This window comes from Eurosta solidaginis, chromosome 3 (assembly GCF_040869045.1).
Source record: "Eurosta solidaginis isolate ZX-2024a chromosome 3, ASM4086904v1, whole genome shotgun sequence".
Taxonomy (NCBI): Eukaryota; Metazoa; Arthropoda; class Insecta; order Diptera; family Tephritidae; genus Eurosta; species Eurosta solidaginis.
In genome coordinates this window covers 128,488,990-128,513,937 of record NC_090321.1, presented here as the reverse complement: position 1 = coordinate 128,513,937, position 24,948 = coordinate 128,488,990, and the positions used below count along the sequence as shown (strand labels likewise).

At 34.1% G+C, this 24,948-nt stretch overlaps 1 protein-coding gene across 7 annotated transcripts in view; it reads left to right on the top strand.

The window, feature by feature from the left end:
• The window catches only part of LOC137244275 (synaptic vesicle 2-related protein), a 2,198,928-nt gene extending 2,177,725 nt beyond the window's left edge, over nt 1-21,203 (top strand). For 3 of the 7 annotated variants that reach the window (XM_067773022.1, XM_067773025.1, XM_067773026.1), the window contains exon 11: nt 20,741-21,200. In XM_067773022.1, the coding sequence (XP_067629123.1) occupies nt 20,741-21,023 (283 nt within the window). In that variant the 3' untranslated portion in view covers nt 21,024-21,200. Of the gene's footprint in view, nt 1-20,740 lie in introns of all 7 variants that reach the window. The other 4 variants (XM_067773028.1, XM_067773020.1, XM_067773024.1 and 1 more) reach the window with 4 other exon arrangements.
• Nucleotides 21,204-24,948: the final 3,745 nt, after the last annotated feature.

Here is a 24,948-nt window from a genome sequence, read left to right as displayed (position 1 = left end):
AGATTTACAAGGTATAATCGAAACAGCTGTCGCCTTGTCCGTCCTGATGTCACGTTGTTTAAATATTTCCCAAATTATTAAATAAATTATAAAATTAAAAAATTGCTTCAAATAAATGTTTTCATACATTTGAAAAAGCAATATGGGCAATCCCCGATCATTAAAATCATACAAACAGACAAAATTGGTTAATTCGTTGTAGTTCTATAAATAGAACGAAAACAGCAACAAAAACCAAAGTTTCTTTGAAAACCGCCGTACCAAGCATAGCTTTAACACATAATTGCATACGAAGTATGCAATGTGTAAAAGATTAAAATATGCAAAAAGAAGGCAATTGGGAAGAACTTTACAACAGGCATGACGTAGCTGAATGCGTTTACAACCATTTCAACTATCGTAGGAGTGCGAGTTCGACTCCCACTCCCGGGAGAAAAGGCTTTGAAGAGATTTACAAGGTATAATGGAAACAGCTGTCGCCTTGTCCGTCCTGATGTCACGTTTTTTAAATTTTTCCCAAATTATTAAATTATTAAATAAGGCACGTGCGAGTTACAAAAAAAAAAAAAATTTTATTTTACACCAAACTAAAAATGTTATGGCTTCATACGCCAAAATTTCCATTGTATGCTATTTCGAGATGTTCGAACTATTTGTATGGAATTATTTTTGTTCGCAGAAGAAAATTCTGATCAAAATTTTCAATAGCGCAAATTTCAAAACTGTCAAATCTGGGAGTTGTTAGAAAAATTTTGAGTGTCAACAATTAAAAAAAAAAAATTTGCATTTCTTACTTTTGCGTACCGAAAAATTTTTCTTACGCTCATGAAATGAGTAACTTTTATAACATGACTCGTCTTATACTTATAGTAATAAGCCATGTTTTTTAAATGTTGAACATAAGAGCGTTCTTCAAAAGTTTACTGAGATAGAGTGCCAAACCTATAACCGAGAGAGGGTGATCTTCCACTCCATCGTCGATAGGTACATAATAGTCCAGTTATGAGGTCAGTGTCGTAAAATATGTACTATTGCTATTGTCGATTACGAAGAAATTAATAACCAAAATTTATTGAGGAAAACTTAAATGTTTATAACTTCTAAAAATGTTCGAAATATTTTCAAAGTTGTAGTTTTCAGTTTTTCAATGTGAACGAAATCCAGTACGAAAATGCGATTGTGGCTGACATTTTTTTTTGCCTAATAAGAAACCAAGTAGACTGCTGAATTTAATATAATATCAGCCTACCCTGGCTGCCGCTTCTAAAACGCCCTACCTACAGGGTCGGCTGAAAAGCGGAACAATTTTAACATTTTCATCCATTTATAAAAATTTACGCTTACCTGCAGCCCTGTTACCAACAAGTTTATTCATTAGTGCACAGCTCTGGTGTATTCCATAGCGGGCGCTATTATATCCCAACCACACCCGTATCCTAAACGTTTATATTGTGAGCATTGTGAACCAGGTCGCTGTATAAGCATTACTGGCACTGCCTGCATTTCTTCTTCGAATTGACAACGCACGCCCGGTACTGCGGCATGCTTAGCACGGAGCTGACTATAGTCACTAGGTTTTATCATACTTTTACATAAACCATTGCGAATATCATCATTCCATAATGGACTATGAGCTGAATTTTCTGGCATTGTTAGTATGAAATCTAAATTGGTTTGGCTTGTTGTTAACTCAGGTACGGCTTTGTACGCGTCGTTGCAAACGTGGATCTTCAACGTTTAGTGACAATATCATGTTTGAAAGTAATTCACCAGGCGAACGCAATTCAATACAATTTTGCAAGAATTCAATTTGATTTTTATTAGCACTCTGGAAATCGGAATTTTCTTCAAGCAGCGTATGCAGCCAATTATTTCGAGTGTGTTCTTTTAACGATTTGGTTTGAACGCCTTGTTAAGTACACTTTGTGACAGGTGTCTAGTGAGACGAAAACGGTTCATAGCATCCTTTAAGTTACTCAGTTCAATATTGGGTTTCTATATAGCATAATACGTTGAAATGCTAAATTTTTAGTCATAAACTGTAGGCATCTTTGCTCCTTAGGTTTTGATGCAGCTTTGGCGATTTGAGACCGGTGCGCTGCACGATATTTACGAGGTAGACGCTTTGGGTGATGAGACATAGCTCGTCGACGCATGTTCTTAGGCAGTGTTTGGAAAACCAGTTTACGACTGGCTGGATTGCGTACTTCTTCAATAAGCTGCCGCATCTCCTGTACAACATTGGCTGCATAGCGAAACGTTGAAACATGAGTCGGCAACGTCACAGGCCCACCTAACGTAGAATCGTATTCCAGCTTGTCTGTCGACATTTTATTTATTATTCAGGAAGTATGAAGTGAGCTAAAACACCAATTAACAACAAATAACATTGAATGTTTTGAACTCATTTTGAGCCATTTTGGGTCTAAAATAATATTAACTCCTGATTATTTAAAACTACAAATTCACAACTGCACTCCATCATGCGTAAAAATGAAAGAATGAAGCAACGGAATAAACCTTTCGATTAGTCCCGTTTGCTTCAATTCAGAGGAATTTACATTCTGTACACGGGTGTGTATGCATGTGCACAATTTTTTTGTCTTTGCTGCTAGTAAATATCTACCAGTGCACGGACTTTTTTTAAAGGCAAAATGTTGGGAGACGGAAAATGGTAGTAGAAGTTTCATGAAAACAATAACTGCGGTTTATATTGGTACCAAAAAATTCCCAATTTATCGTAAAACAAACAAATCACCAAATACATCAAATCCCAAAACGTCTACCTACCACAACAATTTCCCAAGGTGCCAAAAATACTGCCGCAAAATAACCGATTTCGGCAGGTTATCGTTTACGTAAAACTTTTTATTGTCGTCAAACTCTTCACAAAAAAAAAAAAAAAAAAAAAAAAATTGAGAAAAAATAACGCAGTAAATACTCGCGTGATCAGTTACTATATTTCTCTAATCAAAAAAAAATTCAATTCCTGTTTAAGTTATTCACAAATTTGTCAAAATTGACTGATTTGGTCAGTATCGCCTCCTAATATTAGTTGGGTGGGCTCGGCAATTCATCACTGTAGTAGTATACGTTTTCAGTGCGAAAATACTGAAATATTGGTAGAATCTAAGTTTTGGTAGCAGAAGTCGTAAAAGTAGTAGAAAATGAAAAATGGGTCAAAAAGGTTGGTCAAACTACCAATGCGGTAAAGTCCGTGCACTGACTGCCCATATACTTATACCAACGTATGTACATATATATGCCGAGTTTTAAATGTACATTATATTAGGGATGCATAAAATGATGCAAACGGGTACCGAAGAACCCGTTTCCGAAAAATCGGTACAGGAGCCAAACACCCTTAGGGAACCGTGCCATTTGCTAAAGGCCATCAATTAAACAGGACTACAAGCGTACTTGGGGAAAGGTTGAATAAATAACCGAAAGGTAATACAAAAAGAGGAAAATGACACATTCTACAAATGATTCTCCTCATCCAAAAGGAACATTTTTTTTATTTTTTCTTTACATCGCATACAATTTTGCTGTCCAAACATTTTTTTTTTGTGGCGGGCAGGGAAATTGTTGGGTTTTAGCACCAAAAACACAAATAACAGCGACTCAAAAGAACCCACGCTATACACTTTCTACCCGGTTCGGCACCAGAATGTGTGAACAGCGACTCAAAAGAACCCACCCTATACACTTTCTACCCGGTTCGGCACCAGAATGTGTGAACCGAAAATCGGAAATGCTCATTTTCTGCAGCACTAGTGTGCCCGTGGCCAACTAAAACGCTACCGGGTGACACAAAATAAACAAAATAAGGCACAGAAGACCCAGGTACATAACGTGCGGGGAAAGAGGCCATGCACATAATGCACGCCACATATGAATATTTTTTTTATGCAGCGACAGATGTTTCCCCTTATGCGCGCGCTAATAAAATGTCCCAAATCCCCAATAATACAATTAGGGACCACTCGCCCCCGCATTTTCGAGAAGGACTCGACCCAGTCAAACATATTGCATTTCTTTCAGAAAAATGGGTCGCTTTGCCGCTATGCAACGAAACGCTTCCAAGAACGTCATGCGTTATACGTCGGAATGCCGCGCTTGTTTTAAGCAACATCCCATACGCCTGTGCCCCATCTTTCGGGTCAAAAAACCCGAGGAGCGTCCTTACTTTGCGATCCGCGGGAGCTGCTGTGGAAATTGCTTGGCTCTAGACCACCGCTCTAACGCGTGCCCAAGCCAAGGCCGATGTAAAAAATGCGGCGAAAAACATCACACGATGCTTCACATCTCCTCGATTGATGAAGAGGAACAGCTACTCCACGAAGCCCGCTCCAAGCCATGGAGTGTACAAGTTGAGGAGGAGCTGGAATCACCCCGTGAGCGGATTGACGACTCCATATCGTTATATGCGTCAGATGCTGGAACGGAGACTGGGCCTCTTCGTCCAGCTCGAATCTACCGAACCGGAGCGGAGACTCGGTCTCTTCGCCCGAACACAACACCTGCAGCCAAATCGTTAGCTCTTTGTTTGGAGAGAGCGCTGTCAAAATGCACATTTTTTATAACATTTGTCAATGATGCCACTCCAAACAAAAATTAATAGATCTGAATATGGGGATTTTAGACATACATTTCGGCGATTATAGTTTCAATCATTTAATAAAATGATAGCCGAAAGATATTCATTTCTTTAAACTTATTTTACAATAATACGACTAGCTAAAGTCAATTAAAGAAAAATTTAAGTAAAATTTACATTTTTATTAAATTAATTAGTCAAATATTGTAACGCATTTAACTCAAAGGGAAACCCATATATTCTTTTGAAATTTCAGTAAATTGGACCTAAGACATAATAGTTAACTTTATTTAGTGGATAGCGCTTATCCTACATGTCTGACGTTCCAGGTTCTGTGATCGAAATGGACTGGTTGCATCGGGACTTCATATTTACAAAACATGTTTTTAGTGATAACTTCTGAATGGGAAATAATATTTACCCTTCGCTTCGAACTTATACTATTTACACTAAAACAAGTATTTTTATCCTTTTTCCCATAATTTTTGAACGCTATTCTACAGTTGTAGGTCAAACTAAATTTTACCGAAATTTTTGGCCCGTTTTTCATTTTAGCTGGCACATTTTTTGTTCTGGCACCCGGTTCAGCTGGCGCGAGGGATTTATCTGTTATTGTTGCCAGCTCAAATTTGAGATAAATCCCTCGTGAGAGCGAAAAATTGAGAGCGTATACAAATGTTTCGTATCAAGTCATCTAAGACGCAAACAACCGACGTTTTTTGCCCTAACCCATGGCCCAACGATACAAGGTGGCAGCATGGAACAGCTAATTATAAACTTTTTTTATTTGATTTGATACGTCAACTTCCGGCGCAGTACGATTTTGACATTTGTCCATCGAATTTACAAAAACAAAGTACATGGAATTTTTATTTATGTTTGTAGGTATGTCACCATGCTGCCACCTGTATCATTCCGCTATGCCCTAACCGAAATAAGCATGCGTTGCGATAATGTAAAGCATGTGTGGAAACGTCAAATCTAAATGTCACGCCGAACAAAAATTGGAAATCGAGTTAGGTTTTCACGCAGCAAATTCAATTTGAGTTGCGCTCATACAAGTTGTATGTGCATGAGACACAGAGCTCACAGAGTATATTAAGTTTGATTGGATAACGGTTTGTTGTACATATATAAAGGATCGAGATAGATATAGACTTCAATATATCAAAATAATCAGGATGGAAAAAAAATTTGATTGAGCCATGTCCGTCCGTCCGTCCGTCCGTCCGTTAACACGATAACTTGAGTAAATTTTGAGGTATCTTGATGAAATTTGGTATGTAGATTCCTGAGCACTCATCTCAGATCGCTATTTAAAATGAACGATATCGGACTATAACCACGCCCACTTTTTCGATATCGAAAATTTCGAAAAACCGAAAAAGTGCGATAATTCATTACAAAAGACAGATAAAGCGACGAAACTTGGTAGATGAGTTGAACTTATGACGCAGAATAGAAAATTAGTAAAATTTTGGACTATGGGCGTGGCACCGCCCACTTTTAAAAGAAGGTAATTTAGAAGTTTTGCAAGCTGTAATTTGGCAGCCGTTGAAGATATCATGATGAACTTTGGCAGGAACGTTACTGCTATTACTATATGTACGCTCAATAAAAATTAGCACAATCGGAGAAGGACATATCTTTAATGAACTTAGTTCACGTGCTTACTTAAACTCACTTTATCTTGGTATGAAAAATGAACGAAATCCGACTATGACCACGCCCACTTTTTCGATATCGAAAATTACGAAAAATGAAAAAAATGCCATAATTCTATACCAAATACGAAAAAAGGGATGAAACATGGTAAGGTAATTGGATTGTTTTATTGACGCGAAATATAACTTTAGAAAAAACTTTATAAAATGGTTGTGACCCCTACCATATTAAGTAGAAGAAAATTAAAAAAGTTCTGCAGGGCGAAATAAAAAACCCTTAAAATCTTGGCAGGTACTACATATATAAATAAATTAGCGGTATCCAACAGATGATGTTCTGGGTCACCCTGGTCCAAATTTTGGTCGATATCTGGAAAATGCCTTCACATATACAACTACCACCACTCACTTTTAAAACTCTCATTAATACCTTTAATTTGATACCCATATCGTACAAACTTATTCTAGAGTCACCCCTGGTCCACCTTTATGGCGATATCTCGAAAAGGCGTCCACCTATAGAACTAAGTCCCACGTCCTTTTAAAATACTCATTAAAACCTTTCATTTGATACCCTATCGTACAAACAAAGTCTAGAGTCACCCCTGGTCCACCTTTATTGCGATACCTCGAAAAGGCGTACACCTATAGAACTAAGGCCCACTCCCTTTTAAAATACTCACTAACGCCTTTCTTTTGATACCCATATTGTACAAACAAATTCTAGGGTCACCCCTGGTCCACCTTTATGGCGATATCTCGAAACGGCGTCCACCTATGGAACTAAGGATTACTCCGTTTTAAAATACTCATTAACACCTTTCATTTGATACCCATATCGTACAAACGCATTCTAGAGTCACCCCTGGTCCACCTTTATGGCGATATCTCGAAAAGGCGACCACCTATACAACAACCACCACTCCCTTTTAAAACCCTCATTAATACCTTTAATTTGATACCCATATCGTACAAACACATTCTAGAGTCACCCCTGGTCCACCTTTATGGCGATATTTCGAAACGGCATCCACCTATAGAACTAAGGCCCACTCCCTTTTAAAATACTCATTAACACCATTCGTTTGATACCCATATTGAACAAACCAATTCTAGGGTCACCCCTGGTCCACCTTTATGGCGATATCTCGAAACGGCGTACACCTATGGAACTAAGGATTACTCCATTTTAAAATACTCATTAACACCTTCCATTTGATACCCATATCGTACAAACTCATTCTAGAGTCACCCCTGGTCCACCTTTATGGCGATATCTCGAAAAGGCGACCACCTATACAACAACCACCATTCCCTTTTAAAACCCTCACTAATACCTATAATTTGATACCCATATCGTACAAACACATTCTAGAGTCACCCCTGGTCCACCTTTTTGGCGATATCTCGAAACGGCGTCCACCTATGGAACTAAGGATTACTCCCTTTTAAAATACTCATTAACACCTTTCATTTGATACCCATATCGTACAAACGCATTCTAGAGTCAACCCTGATCCACCTTTATGGCTATATCCCTAAACGGCGTCCACCTATAGAACTATGGCCCACTCCCTCATAAAATACTCTTTAATGCCTTTCATTTGATACACATGTCATACAAACATATTTCAGGTTTTCCCTCGGTTCATTTTCCTACATGGTTATTTTCCCTTATGTTGTCACCATAGCTCTCAACTGAGTATGTAATGTTCGGTTACACCCGAACTTAACCTTCCTTACTTGTTTATATTAGGTTGGCTTGTTAGCAGGTGCTAAGCTCACGCCCACCCCGGATCATAAAGTTAAAGTGAATGTTAAAGTTAAAGCGAAAGTTAAAGTTAAAAATAAAGTTAAAGTTAAAGTGAAAGTTAAAGTTAAAGTTAAAGTTAAGGTTAAAGTTAAAGTTAAAGTTGAAGTTAAAGTTAAAGTTAAAGTTAAAGTTAAAGTTAAAGTTAAAGTTAAAGTTAAAGTTAAAGATAAAGTTAAAGTTAAAGTTAATGTTAAAGTTAAAGTTCAAGTTAAAGTTAAAGTTAAAGTTAAAGTTAAAGCTAAAAATAAAGTTAAAGTTAAAGCTAAAGTTAAAGTTAATGTTAAAGTTAAAGTTAAAGTGAATGTTAAAGTTAAAGCAAAAGTTAAAGTTAAAGCTAAAAATAAAGTTAAAGTTAAAGTTAAAATGAAAGTTAAAGTTAAAGTCAAAGTTAAAGTTAAAGTTAAAATTAAAGTTAAAGTTAAAGTAAAAGTAAAAGTTAAAGTAAAAGTTAAAGTTAATGTTAAAGTTAAAATTAAAGTTAAAATTAAAGTTAAAATTAAAGTTAAAGTAAAGTTAAAGTTAAAGCTAAAGTTAAAGTTAAAGTTAAAGTTAAAGTTTAAGTTAAAGTTAAAGTTAATGTTAAAGTTAAAGTTATAGTTAAAGTGAATCTTAAAGTTAAAGTTAAAGTTAAAGCAAAAGTTAAAGTTAAAGCTAAAAATAAAGTTAAAGTTAAAGTTAAAATGAAAGTTAAAGTCAAAGTTAAAGTTAAAGTTAAAGTTAAAGTTAAGGTTAAAATTAAAGTTAAAGTTAAAGTTAAAGTTAAAGTTAAGGTCAAAGTTAAAGTTAAAGTGAGTGTTAAAGTTAAAGCAAAAGTTAAAGTTAAAACTAAAAATAAAGTTAAAGTTAAAGTTAAAATGAAAGTTAAAGTTAAAGTCAAAGTCAAAGTTAAAGTTAAAGTTAAAGTTAAAGTTAAAGTTAAAGTTAAAGTTAAAGTAAAAGTAAAAGTAAAAGTTAAAGTTAAAGTTAAAGTAAAGTTTTTTATATACAACGAGAAACCACGTTTGACAACCTTTAAACAGTTTTAATAACTATCTCAAAAATTGTCGCTCTGATGCAAACAACTGATGAGTTATCTACTTAAATTTGATGAACAAAACGACTTACGTATTTTAAACATGCTAACCTTTAGCCCGGTAAGCAAATTAAAAAAAAAACGCAATATGTAGGCTACACGAGAACGGAGACGTCGAGTAACCAAAACAAATGCGTTAAACAAATTCGTACACGCTATTTATCAATTTAACTCTAGAATTAAAGGATATACAACGAGAAACAACGTTTGACAACCTTTAAACAGTTTTAATAACTATCTCAAAAATTGTCGCTCTGATGCAAACAACTGATGAGTTATCTACTTAAATTTGTTGAACAAAACGACTTACGTATTTTAAGCATGCTAACCTTTAGCCCGGTAAGCAAATTAAAAAAAAAAACGCAATATGAAGGCTACACGAGAATGGAGACGTCGAGTAACCAAAACAAATGCGTTAAACAAATTCGTACACGTTATTTATCAATTTAACTCTAGAATTAAAGGATATACAACGAGAAACAACGTTTGACAACCTTTAAACAGTTTTAATAACTATCTCAAAAATTGTCGCTCTGATGCAAACAACTGCTGAGTTATCTACTCAAATTTGTTGAACAAAACGACTTACGTATTTTAAACATGCTAACCTTTAGCCCGGTAAACAAATTAAAAAAAAACGCAATATGTAGGCTACACGAGAACGGAGACTTCGAGTAACCAAAACAAATGCGTTAAACAAATTCGTACACGTTATTTATCAATTTAACTCTAGAATTAAAGGATATACAATGAGAAACAACGTTTGACAACCTTTAAACAGTTTTAATAACTATCTCAAAAATTGTAGCTCTGATGCAAACAACTGATGAGTTATCTACTTAAATTTGTTGAACAAAACGACTTACGTATTTTAAACATGCTAACCTTTAGCCCGGTAAGCAAATTAAAAAAAAAACGCAATATGTAGGCTACACGAGAACGGAGACTTCGAGTAACCAAAACAAATACGTTAAACAAATTCGTACACGTTATTTATCAATTTAACTCTAGAATTAAAGGATATACAACGAGAAACAACGTTTGACAACCTTTAAACAGTTTTAATAACTATCTCAAAAATTATCGCTCTGATGCAAACAACTGATGAGTTATCTACTTAAATTTGTTGAACAAAACGACTTACGTATTTTAAGCATGCTAACCTTTAGCCCGGTAAGCAAATTAAAAAAAAAACGCAATATGTAGGTTACACGAGAACGGAGACGTCGAGTAACCAAAACAAATGCGTTAAACAAATTCGTACACGTTATTTATCAATTTAACTCTAGAATTAAAGGATATACAACGAGAAACAACGTTTGACAACCTTTAAACAGTTTTAATAACTATCTCAAAAATTGTCGCTCTGATGCAAACAACTGCTGAGTTATCTACTCAAATTTGTTGAACAAAACGACTTACGTATTTTAAACATGCTAACCTTTAGCCCGGTAAGCAAATTAAAAAAAAACGCAATATGTAGGCTACACGAGAACGGAGACGTCGAGTAACCAAAACAAATGCGTTAAACAAATTCGTACACGTTATTTACCAATTTAACTCTAGAATTAAAGGATATACAACGAGAAACAACGTTTGACACCCTTTAAACAGTTTTAATAACTATCTCAAAAATTGTCGCTCTGATGCAAACAACTGATGAGTTATCTACTCAAATTTGTTGAACAAAACGACTTTCGTATTTTAAACATGCTAACCTTTAGCCCGGTAAGCAAATTAAAAAAAAAACGCAATATGTAGGTTACACGAGAACGGAGACGTCGAGTAACCAAAACAAATGCGTTAAACAAATTCGTATACGTTATTTATCAATTTAACTCTAGAATTAAAGGATATACAACGAGAAACAACGTTTGACACCCTTTAAACAGTTTTAATAACTATCTCAAAAATTGTCGCTCTGATGCAAACAACTGATGAGATATTTACTCAAATTTGTTGAACAAAACGACTTTCGTATTTTAAACATGCTAACCTTTAGCCCGGTAAGCAAATTAAAAAAAAACGCAATATGTAGGTTACACGAGAACGGAGACGTCGAGTAACCAAAACAAATGCGTTAAACAAATTCGTATACGTTATTTATCAATTTAACTCTAGAATTAAAGGATATACAACGAGAAACAACATTTGACAACCTTTAAACAGTTTTAATAACTATCTCAAAAATTGTCGCTCTGATGCAAACAACTGATGAGTTATCTACTTAAATTTGATGAACAAAACGACTTACGTATTTTAAACATGCTAACCTTTAGCCCGGTAAGCAAATTAAAAAAAAAACGCAATATGTAGGCTACACGAGAACGGAGACATCGAGTAACCAAAACAAATGCGTTAAACAAATTCGTACACGTTATTTACCAATTTAACTCTAGAATTAAAGGATATACAACGAGAAACAACGTTTGACACCCTTTAAACAGTTTTAATAACTATCTCAAAAATTGTCGCTCTGATGCAAACAACTGATGAGTTATCTACTCAAATTTGTTGAACAAAACGACTTACGTATTTTAAACATGCTAACCTTTAGCCCGGTAAGCAAAACGCAATATGTAGGCTACACGAGAACGGATACGTCGAGTAACCAAAACAAATGCGTTAAACAAATTCGTACACGTTATTTATCAATCTAACTCTAGAATTAAAGGATATACAACGAGAAACAACGTTTGACAACCTTTAAACAGTTTTAATAACTATCTCAAAAATTGTCGCTCTGATGCAAACAACTGATGAGTTATCTACTTAAATTTGATGAACAAAACGACTTACGTATTTTAAGCATGCTAACCTTTAGCCCGGTAAGCAAATTAAAAAAAAACGCAATATGTAGGCTACACGAGAACGGAGACGTCGAGTAACCAAAACAAATGCGTTAAACAAATTCGTACACGTTATTTATCAATTTAACTCTAGAATTAAAGGATATACAACGAGAAACAACGTTTGACAACCTTTAAACAGTTTTAATAACTATCTCAAAAATTGTCGCTCTGATGCAAACAACTGATGAGTTATCTACTTAAATTTGATGAACAAAACGACTTACGTATTACTGTTCTAATAAAGTAAAGTTAAAGTTATAGTTAAAGTTAAAGTTAAAGTTAGAGTTAAAGTTAAAGTTAAAATTAAAGTTAAAGTTAAAGTTAAAGTAAAGTTAAAGTTAATGTTAAAGTTAAAATTAAAGTTAAAGTTAAAGTAAAGTTAAAGTTAAAGTTAAGGTCAAATTTAAAGTTAAAGTGAATGTTAAAGTTAAAGCAAAAGTTAAAGTTAAAGCTAAAAATAAAGTTAAAGTTAAAGTTAAAATGAAAGTTAAAGTTAAAGTCAAAGTTAAAGTTAAAGTTAAAGTTAAAGTTAAGGTTAAAATTAAAGTTAAAGTTAAAGTTAATGTTAATGTTAAAGTTGAAGTTAAAGTTAAAGTGAATGTTAAAGTTAAAGCAAAAGTTAAAGTTAAAGCTAAAAATAAAGTTAAAGTTAAAGTTAAAATGAAAGTTAAAGTTACAGTTAAAGTTAAAGTCAAAGTTAAAGTTAAGGTTGAAATTAAAGTTAAAGTTAAAGTTAAAGTTAATGTTAAAGTTAAAGATAAAGTGAATGTTAAAGTTAAAGCAAAAGTTGAAGTTAAAGCTAAAATAAAGTTAAAGTTAAAGTAAAAATGAAAGTTAAAGTTAAAGTCAAAGTTAAAGTTAAAGTTAAAGTTAAGGTTAAAATTAAAGTTAAAGTTAAAGTTAAAGTTAAAGTAAAGTTAAAGTTAAAGTTAAAGTTAATGTTAGAGTTAAAGTTAAAGTTAATGTTAAAATTAAAATTAAAGTTAAAGTTAAAGTTAAGGTAAAGTTAAAGTTAAAGTTAAAGTTAAATATAAAGTTAAAGTTAAATTAAATTTAAAGTTAAAGTTAAAGCTAAAGTTAAAGTTGTAGTTAAAGTTAAAGTTAAAGTTAAAGTTAAAGTTAAAGTTAATGTTAGAGTTAAAGTTAAAGTTGAAGTTAAAATTAAAGTTAAAGTTAAAGTAAAAGTTAAAGTTAAAGTTAAAGTTAGAGTTAAAGTTAAAGTTAAAGTTAAAGTTAAAGTTAAAGTTAAAATTGAAGTGAAAGTTAAATATTAACTTCTCATTTATTCAATAAAAGTAAAAAATTTGTTTTCTTATCGGTCACCACGCTTAAAAAGGTTAACTTGAATTAATATCAAAAACAAAACTTGAATTAATATCAAAGAAAACAAAATGTTGCATAAATATTATAATTGCATAAGTTGATAATATGCAATAGCTTTACCGCGGCAGTCCTCGGGTGCCACGGGTCCTTTTTTTTCTCCTGTTTTGTTTCTCTTTACATATTGTATTGTCGTCGAAAACTTCTCCTTGTTGTGGTAGTGTATAAGCCAGCATCAAAACAAATTCCATACATCTTATCCTAGCATGCAAAGGAGATATTCCATACTCATAATTTAGTTCGTCAGTTATTGAATCATCAAGATTTTCAAAGTCCTTTTGGCTCTTCTTACAACTTGGACATTTCATTGTAGATGTCGTATTTGTTATTAAGTTCAAAACTTTTCCATCGACCTTTGTTAGAAGAAAATAATGCTTTATTGTAATGACATTCCCCTCTTCAATTTCAATTATTGTTGGTTCTAATTTGGCAACTTGATTTTTTATATCACTCACTGTAGCTTTTATGAGTTCCGAAGACTCCTCCTCGTATTTAAATAATATCGGGCGGCACAATATAGTTGATGACGGACGTGAATTTTTCCAATATTCTGAAGCTTCATCTTTTAGTCGTAATGGAACAATAGAAGCCATAAACATATTACTATCGTAATTGTTTCATCGTCTACATTTATTTTTTGTTTATATGCGCTTTGTCCTGATGATCCATCACAGCCCCACTTAGTTATCAATGCTAGCTCCTTTGGCAGTGATTTCAACTTTTCATCAGTAAAACTTTGAAGGAGTCGTGTAGACGTATGTTCCATTAGGTTCTGTAGCTCAATTTCAGCTGATATTTCGGTTATTTTGGGACTTAGAGAAACTGCTTCTTTCGTGGCTTGGGTAATTTTTTTTTATCCAGGTAAAATATCGGCATTACTTTGCAATACTGACTTACGCAATATAATATAATGGATAGCTTTATATACCTACTCAAATTATTAAAATGAATTTCAGGTATACAATTCGTAACTAAAAAAATTTATGTTGTTAACAAGTTCCAATAACAAAAACAACCTTACCGCCGTACTGAATTATATATACCTGCTCAGGCGCATATTTATGCCCAAGGTTGTTAAACTTTATTTGATGTAAAAAGTGAAGTTGCAGTTGGACGCAGGTAGACTTTATGAATTTAGGTAACTGAATATTTCACAAATAACTACTGCTAATTTGACGGAGCACATATTTTACCATTTTTTTGTTTTTTCCATCAAGGTTTTAAAAAGGGCCTAAAAATAGGCATTTCGAAAAACAGGTATATCCGTCAACTTTTACCAAAAAAAAAACCAATTTTTTTTGTTTCAATCCTAAATTAAATTATCTTTAATTGCTATACAAGAAAACGACAACCGGCCGCCTTATTTAGTCACAAAACCATTTTAAATACAACCAAAAGAAGAAAAATTTAAAATTTTTCCCAATTTTGAAAATTGGTCAACTTTGTGCGACTCTACCTGGTAAACTATAATTTTCTGTGAGAAAACAGTTGTATTCTCTTGATCCCTGGAAAACTCTGGATTCGTAGATTTAGTGAACGCTTTCATGATTTTTTTTGATTTTTGCCATGCTTTAACGGCAAAGGCGACACTGTGCAACGGTACATAAAATTTTAGCACATGGAAAAGATTTAATACAGTACCAGTGCTTACCATTAGGAGAATTGTCTGAAGAAGCTCAAGAATTTAAGAACAAGGACTACAAAAGATATAAATGTATGAACACCTGCCAAGTATCACGATTTAGACAAAACGAAGAATTTTTCAACATGTTAGCTATCTCTTCTGATCCAGTCATATAACCTATGAGGTATGTAAGAACACAAAAAGATCTGACAGCTGCGTATAGCTCAGAAATGGTTGCTTTGTTAGATATATGTTCCAGTGACGATGACTATGTTAAGATAAAATAAGTTTCTCACTTCTTATCACAACAATGAAAGAGATTTACTTATCAATTTTGTTACTTTATTGAAAAATAAGATATCTATGTACAAGTTATTTTTTTTTTTCAAATAAAAGAATGAATTAATTTAGTAATTTATAAATATATACTTTTCGTTATTGCATTTCTTTAAAGTTTATCAAATTTATTTTAAAGCTTAGGCATTTCCCCTTCAAACGAGTATTAAATTTTTATAGAAATCGATACGTCTATCGAGTTTGGTACAAATTGGTAAAGCGATTACTAAGATCAAATTTTTAGCATAAATGGGCACTGCCACTCCCCTTTTCCAAAATTCGTTGGCTGTTTAATCTTTAGCTCAAATAAAATTTCATTGAACCACTTTCAATAACTTGTAGTTATTAATAAAATACATATTTGGCTTGTAAATGAAAAAAAAAACATGTAAAATTTTACGATGAATTTTGAAGCACCTTGTTATTGTGGCACCAAAAACGGACATTTGAGCTTTATAAGAGTATTGCCATATAACAGAAACAATACATCTATCGATTTTGGTAGTTATTGATCACGTGACTACGTAGATACAACTTTTTATCATAAGTGGGCAGTGCCACGCTATCTTATCGAAATCATTAGTTTATCTTATTTAATGCTTAAATACGTCATAATAAGACAAATCTCATTTTATTTTTTTTATTTTTTACTAAAAACATTTTGATCATATGTATTTAATTAGCGAGCTTTGCTCATATTGCTTTATACAATGGTTTTTTGTAATTGATATTAGAGAAAAATTGTAAGTTTACAAACGGCGATGGTTACTAGACATGTTTCTGAATTTCACTTCTTCATCAGCTAGCTTTTCGGGAGCTGAGCGTTGAACTCGAATCTCCAACATTCATATCAGTGCAAGCCTTTAGCTGCTAAGCCATATGAATGTTCCGTTATTCGCTGTACAATTGGTCTCTAAGAGTTGCCTTTTTGTTTATATTCCTTTTGATCACCATGTAGGCACATACACTCTGTATGTAGTTTATTCCTAATGGTGTGGATATGATTTTTAGGCGCGCTTTTGAAAGCTTAGTAACATTTGTTCGGATTTTTACAGTATTTGTTTTTAATACTTCCGCTGTTACTATTATATCAATATGATCATATGTATTTAATTAGCGAGCTTTGCTCATATTGCTTTATACAATGGTTTTTTGTAATTGATATTAGAGAAAAATTGTAAGTTTACAAACGGCGATGGTTACTAGGACATGTTTCTGAATTTCACTTCTTCATCAGCTAGCTTTTCGGGAGCTGAGCGTTGAGCTCGAATCTCCAACATTCATATCAGTGCAAGCCTTTAGCTGCTAAGCCTAACATGTCCTAGTAACCATCGCCGTTGGTAAACTTACAATTTTTCTCTAATATCAATTACTAAAAACATTTTGTTTTTGCATTTTTCTAAAATTTTTCGACTTTGACGAATTTTACGACAATAAAACTTCAAATAATTAGCTTTCATTTGCATTTAAAATTTTTTAAATATCTTCATTGGTTCAAAAGTTATGATTGTTGCAAAGAAAAAACTCAAAAGGCGCCACTGTGCATCGTAGGAGTGCGGTTTCAAATCACACTCCCGGGAGAAAAGGCTTTGAAGAGATTTACAAGGTATAATCGAAATAGCTGTCGCCTTGTCCGTCCTGATGCCACGTTCTTTATATTTTCCCCAAATCATTAAATAAATTATGAAATAAAAATTGCTTCAAATAAATGCTTTCATACACTTAAAAGCAATTAGGGCTATTCCCGCGTAACTCATACAAATAGACAACATTGGTTAATTCTTTGTAGTTCTATAAATAGAACAAAAACAAAAATACTAGTTTCTACGGAACTGCCAAAAACAAGCATAAATTACAAGGCATGTACTGTGCAAAATAATAAAATAGGCAAGGAAGGCAATTGGGAGAAACTTTACAACAACTAAGACATGATCCCATTCCCGGGAGAAAAGGCTTTGAAGAGATTTACAAGGTATAATCGAAATAGCTGTCGCCTTGTCCGTCCTGATGCCACGTTCTTTAAATTTTCCCCAAGTTATTGAATAAATTATGAAATAAAAATGGCTTCAAATAAATGCTTTTATACACTTAAAAGCAATTAGGGCTATCCCCGCGTAATTCATACAAATAGACACCATTGGTTAATTCTTTGTATTTCTGTAAATAGAACAATAACAAAAAAAACAGTTTCTATGGAACCGCCAACAACAAGCATAATTTTAACACATGATTACATACAAAGTATGTTCAGTGCAAAAGAATAAAATATGCCAGGAAGGCAATTGGGAAAAAGTTTACAAAAACTAAGGCATGACGTGGCTAAATGCATTTGTAACACTTCAACCACCGTATGAGTACCGGTTCAAACCTCACTCCCGGGAGAAAATGCTTTAAAGAGATTTATAAGGTATAATCGAAACAGCTTGCGCCTTGTCCGCCCTAATACCAGGTTGTTTAGATTTTTCCCAAATTATTAAATAAAAGGTTTGGTATCATTGACCTAATAAAAATAAAAGTTATGAAATGATCCAAGGTTCGAAACGAGCTCAAGACCAGAACAATCATTTTTTGTAATGATTATTGTTTTTTTTTTTAATTTTTCTGTAATTGTGAAATTGTATTTTGTTTTTGGAATAGTAAGTTGAAAATTTTCCAGACAACCTGCCATAGCTGCGCAGATAGATCCATTTCGAAGGCTGCTAAGCCTTCATCATCAGTACGCTTAAGCACACTGCGCTAACCATTTAGCTATACAGCGGTGTTTGGTTTGACTGACAAATTGCTACTTCTATTCCTCTTTACCAATATTTGATCAGCGTTGCGCCATCTGTTGCAAGACACTGATAATATTGAATTTTTTTATGGTAATTACTTTGTTTGACATTTCGCAAGTGCTCTAGGCTTATTAACAACTGTTTTTGTTTTATGGGCCTATTGATAAAGGATTCAAGGCTCGAAACGAGCTCAAGGCCAGAAAATAATTTTTTTTAAAAAAATGTTTTCTATAATTGAAAAATTTTATTTTGTTTTTGGAATTATAGAAAAATTAAAAAAACCATAATCATTACAAAAACTTATTGTTCTGGCCTTGAGCACGTTTCCAACCTTGAATCCTTTATCAATAGCCCGATGAAACAAAAACAATTGTTAATAAACCTAGAGCACTTGGGAAATGTCAAACAAAGTAATTGACAATAAACAAATCCAACATTATCAGTGTCTTGCAACAGATGGCGCAACGCTGATCAAATATAATTGGTAAGGAGGAATAGAAGTAGCAATTTATAAGTCAAACCAAACACCGCTGTATAGCTAAATGGTTAGCGCAGCGTATCTAAGGCGTACTGATGATGAAGGCTTAGCACCCTTCGAAATAGATCTATCTGCGCAGCTATGGCAGGTTGGCTGAAAAATGTTCTACTTACTATTCCAAAAACAAAATACAATTTTTAAGTTATAGAAAAATTAAAAAAAAAGCATTAGTCATTACAAAAAAATATTGTTCTGGCCTTGAGCTCGTTTCGAACCTTGAATCCCTTATCAATAGGCCGATAAAACAAAACCAATTGTTAATAAACTTACAGCACTTGAGAAATGTCAAACAAAGTAATTGACAATAAACAAATCCAACATTGTCAGTGTCTTGCAACATATGGCGCAATGCTGATCAAATATAGTTGGTAAAGAGGAATAGAATTAGCAATTTATAAGTCAAACCAAACCCGCTGTATAGCTAATTGTTAGCGCAGCGTGCCTAAAGCGTACAGATGATGAAGGCTTAGCACCCTTCCAAATGGATCTATCTGCGCAGCTATGGCAGGTTGTCTGGAAATTTTTCTACTTACTATTCCAAAAACAAAATACAATTTTTCAATTATAGAAAAATTAAAAAAAAAATAATAATTACAAAAAATGATTGTTCTGGCCTTGAGCTCGTTTCGAACTTTGAATCCTTCCGGCCTATTATAGGCCGATAAAACAAAACCAATTGTTATGAAATGATATAAGAAATTTTAGCCGAATGGGGTAACTCTTAGAACTGCCACGTCGACTTTGAAAATTTTTAAAACCAGCGCATTCAGTGTGCAGCAGTTTAAATAAAATGGTTCCCCCATAAATTCAGAAAACAAAAATTCAGAAACACATTTTTTCAGAAAATATCAGTCAGAACCCTTTTTTAAGAAAGACAAAATTCAGAGGTCAAAACTCAGAAGTCAAATCTCAGAAATTCAATTTCAGAAGTCAAATTGCAGAAGTCAAATTTCAGAAGTGAAAATTCAGAAGTAAAATTTCACAAGGCAAAATTCAGAAGTCAAAATTTAGAAAGTAATCAGACGACAGAAAAATATTAAATTCTCAAAATTCTGAAACGTTCATTTATTTGGAAGGAATTATATATGTGTAAAGAAAAAATAGTAAAATCTAAAATTTTAATTGTGTGCAATAAATAGCACGTTTATCTTTTTCAAATGAATTTACAATATTAAAAAAACGAAGTCTTTATATTTTATCTTGCGTTTCCGATATGGCTAGCCTCCAGCTAAAAATTGCTGCAGTTTTGTTTCTGCTATTGCATGTTCGTTTTTTATTTTATTTATGAAATTAAATATGTTAGCGTGTGTCCCAGACGCACTTCGAATGACGTTGTGCCATATTTCGATAAAATTATTTGTAAGGACTTCACCCAATTTGGTGTTATTATACATATTCCATAATTCGATTGGATGTAACGCCTTCTTTAAACGATGCTGTGTTCCCGGCTGAAAAAAATTTCAGAATTCAAAATTCAGGAAGTAATCAGACAGCAAAATAATAAATAAACGTTAGTTTGTTAATCAATTATTACGTGGAAAAAAACCGGAGCATTAGATTATGCACGTAAATATCAGTAAAAGTGTATTGGGACTGAGATTACGCGAAGTTCTGCAGTTTTTTGTAAGGAATTGCGAAAACGATTATCACCCAATAAAGATCTTTATTTCGCCCTAACATATCGCTTTATAATGTTGTTCAATCTGTTGGTTAGTTCGAAAATTACGTTTTTTTTGCTTTTTGAAAGCCGATAACTTCGTAAAATCTGAGAGCAAATACGATTTTAATGATTCTTACATTCAAAATCTAGTCCTCTGAGATTTTTGCACATAGGAAATGATTAGCAAACTAACGTTTTTAATTATTTTATATGCACCCTTAATGCATATATTTCTAAAAATTTTCGAATGCAACGTGGCAGTTCTAAGAGTTGTCCAATTCGAGTGAAATTTTTCACGGCTTATTTTCAGACCATTATTTATTATATTCCGACCGGCAAACCTAATATTTACAAAAAAAAGTATACACATATAACGAAAAGCTTAATGTACATATGTAACGAACCCTTTATTCTTGATCTATTACAGCCGCATTTACATCACGCTCATGCTATTCATCGCCAGAGGCGTCATATCCGGATTATTTCAAGCGGCATATATATATACACCTGAAATTTACCCCAACAGTTTACGTTCAACAGGAGTTGGAGGATGTTCCTCGATAGCTAGATTTGGCGCTATAGCTACACCATTTGTCTCTCAAGTACTTTTTTACAATTCATCATCGATTGCTTTAAATATTTACGGTTTCGTGGCCTTATTATCTGCAGTGGCGTGTTTCATACTACCAGACGGTACAATTTTAATATAGCTCAGCTATAAGAGTGTTGTTCCAACAATATTGTATTCGCCAGAGCTAATTTTTTATTGTGTTATTAGCATGTTGTCTTTTTTTCAATTTTAATGTAAATAGAAAATTTAAATGGTTTTTATATTATCAAACTTAATGCTAAGTGAAATATTAAGGAATTGATATTGACAAAAAAAAGGTTTGGAAATTTGTTAACATTAAATTTCTGTGCAAATGATAATGGACATACCTAATGCATTCCTTTTGCCAATGCGTTTTATCTACATCAGTGTGTCCCGACCCAAAAATAACAGCCACCTAATTAACTTATTTTTTATTAAAAAATTAGAAAAAATAGCATAAAAAAATCCCATAATACGGTAGATGAGAAAAATGAGCTTACATATGTACATGCAGGTTTAGTTTTGTTTTTTGTTCTAATAACCATTTGTGCAAAGCTTTATAAGAAATGTAGACAATTTTCTGCCAAAAAATCCATTTGAGCCACAATGGAAAACAAAGTAATTGAGAATAATGCCTAACAGTGAATGTTCTTCAAGCGATTTTATAAAACAAATCCCACTGTTGACCTTTGAGGTCGGATTAAATATGTAGGCCACACCAATTCGTACGAAAATATTGTTACGAATATTAGCAAAACTAAGGGGTGCTGCTATCCCTAATCCGATGCTAAACAGTGATATTATGCACATCCATAGATCGATCATTATGTATCTACATAAACGAAACAATAATTGCGTCTACACATATGTACCATGTACGTATACGAGCAGCGGAGAATCAATGCACAAACACATGCATATATCTGAGATACTCCTGAAAGTATGCAATGAGAGAAGGTATAAAATCGTGCAATTGTAGTTACAGCTGAGAAGTTTGAGAGCTGATGGTAGAGTTGTGCTTTTTCGTTCTTTTCAGAGATTCGAATCTTTCGTTCTTTTTCTGATGAACGAACAAGTTGTTCTTTTTGTTCATCTGTTCTTTTCTTTTTTCAAGCTAATTTGTTCACTGTTGCTCGCACCCGCGAAAAAAGCCAACAAGTATATATGGGGTGCGTATGCAGCAAAGCTTTGTGTAGGTATATTTAAATGTGTTATGAATAAATAAGTTAATATATATGTATATGTATAATTAACTTCAAAAAAAGTTACACATTTCGGAAGATCGAGGAAATTGAAAGAGTACAGACACAAATTGTAAATATGAACTTTTCAAGTTTGATAAATGTAATAATTAGTTTCTTACAAAACATTTTTTTCATAAATAGTCCATACATATATTGTTGTAGCAGTGCCACACACAAAGATGACCAGACATATCTTCAGTGTATGTGGTATCATCGACATTCGTGCTCACTGTGAATTTCTGCGTATGTATGTATGAATTTACAATGGTCGCGAACGAGAAGAGAGAAAGAATAACATTAGATAAAACGAACTAAAAGAACAAATGAACTAAAAGAACAAATAGAACCGAAATCGAAGATCTATTTCACTTGTACAGTTGAGAGACCCGGTCAATTGAACAAGTTCAGAACGAAACGACCCAACCATAGCTGATGGCAATTAGTAGATTATGGAAATGGAAGCGCCTAGAAGATTCGAACGTTGAAATCAGAGAGTATAAAAGGCAGCAAATGTTGAGGCGCTGGAATCTAGCGAGCCATAGCAGTATTATTTTGAAATTCAGTTTCATTTAAGCTATCAGTTTGGTTATTAAGCCAGCTAGTTGAAAAGTATAAGTGTTATTGTGAAGTACTTTAATAAAGGCCATTTTTCCATTATTCAATATTGGAGTTATTTATTCAACAGTTTAGTGATACGAATTTAGCAAAAGGGTAAATAAGAGGATTCGCAAGTAAAAACGTTACAATTGGAGGAATTGTTGAATAAATTCCAGACGACAACAAGGACATGGCAAAGTTCAGTGAATTGAAGATCCAGCAACAAAAGAAGGAGTTGGAGAGCCGTGGATTGAATACAAGCGGCGTTAAACTCGAACTTCAGGCACGGCTACGAGAGGCAATGGAAGCAGAAGGAATTGATGTGGACGAGTATGTCTTTTATCCTGATGGGGACGAGACAACAACAAAAATTGAAGAGAAAAACGAAACATCGCAGACAGTTACGAGCACAGACTTGAACATGATTTTGGCTGCAATATCGGCTCAAACATCGACAATGTCATCTCAACTAGAAGAACAGAAAACGTATATGTCATCTCAACTAGAAGAACAGTAAACGTATATGTCATCACAGATGGAATCCCAAGAGACACGAATAACATCGAAGATTGAAGCACAAGAAACGCGTATGTCAGAAATGTCGACACAGATAACATCCAAGATGGAAACACAGCTCGGAGAACAGAAGACATATATTGCATCCCAACTGGAAGAGCAGACGACATATATGGCACCCCAACTGGTCTCACTGGAGGCACGTATTTCAGAAATGACGTCGCAAGTGTCATCTCAACTGGAAGACCAAAAGACATATATGGCATCTCAATTGGAAGCGCAAGAGGCACGCATACCTGGAATGTCGGCAGAAATTTTGGAACAGGTATCATCAAAACTGGAAGCGCAGGATGCAAAAATGGCTCAATTTCAGGCAGAAGTAGATGATTTAAAATGTCGTATGGAGCAGTTACAACTAAATCGCCCAGCTGTATCAGCAAGCAATCCAAAGGTAAAAACACCATCATTTGACGGTTCTGTTCCTTTCCAGGTGTTTAAGATTCAGTTTGAGAAGACCGCAGCAGTGAACAACTGGAGTGCTGAAGATAAAGTTGCTGCACTTTTCGTGGCATTGAAAGGATCTGCTGCTGAAATCCTACAGACTATTCCCGAGGGAGAGCGGAACAACTACGAAACATTGATGAGCGCTCTAGAGATGCGATACGGAAGCGAACACAGGAAGCAGATACACCAAATAGAGTTGCAAAACCGCTACCAAAAGGCTAATGAGACTTTGCAGGAGTTTGCGTAAGATGTCGAAAGGCTTGCATATTTAGCAAATCCCGACGCACCCGTGGAATACACCGAAAGGGTAAAAATTCAGAGCTTTATAAATGGCATACGGGATGTCGAAACGAAGCGAGCCACATACGCACACCCAAAGCCAACATTTGCAGAAATGGTATTACATGCATTGACTCAGGAAACTGTCTCACTATTGAGTAAGCCAGTTTTCAAAGCACGCCGTGTGGAAGTAGAAAGGCCAGAGTGGGTAGACACAATTTTGGAAGCACTGAAGGGATCTCAACAGAAGAATGCCGGAGTTATTAAATGTTTCAAGTGCGGCAACCCAGGTCACATTGCACGTCATTGCGATCTTGGTCCTAATATTTCCAACAATTTGGGTGGCCGTAAACGCAAAGCTGGCGGAAATGAGCAAGAACGTGTTGGATGTAAAGAACGAAACTTGCCCCGGCTATTGAATGTCCTGTGATATCTGTGTCGCAAATTCGAAGGAAATCAAGCAGTCTTACCATCAGAGGGAATGCAGATGGCAAGGAGCATGTACTGACTGTAGATACGGGCGCATCTCATTCCTTAATCCGATCTGACTTGGTCAACAAGAGAGTAAAACCGTTACCTGGAGCAAAGTTGCGTACGGTCACTGGCGAGTATAACCAAGTCCAGGGAGAAGTGGTATGTGAAGTCTTGATTGTAAAGGTCAGAGTTCTACACAAATTCGTTGTGGCGGAGATCGTTGATGAAGTCATATGGGAGTGGCCTTTTTGGTTGACCATGACATCAAGATCGATATGCAGAGAAGGGTGATACGTTATAAGAACCAGGATATACCACTTAACTTCAGTTTGCAGAAAGGGTTCAGTAGTAACCGAGTACTGGTGGAAAAGAATCGACAGAGACCACGAAAGTCAAGGAAACTAGATCGAGCAAAGTTTGATGGATTGA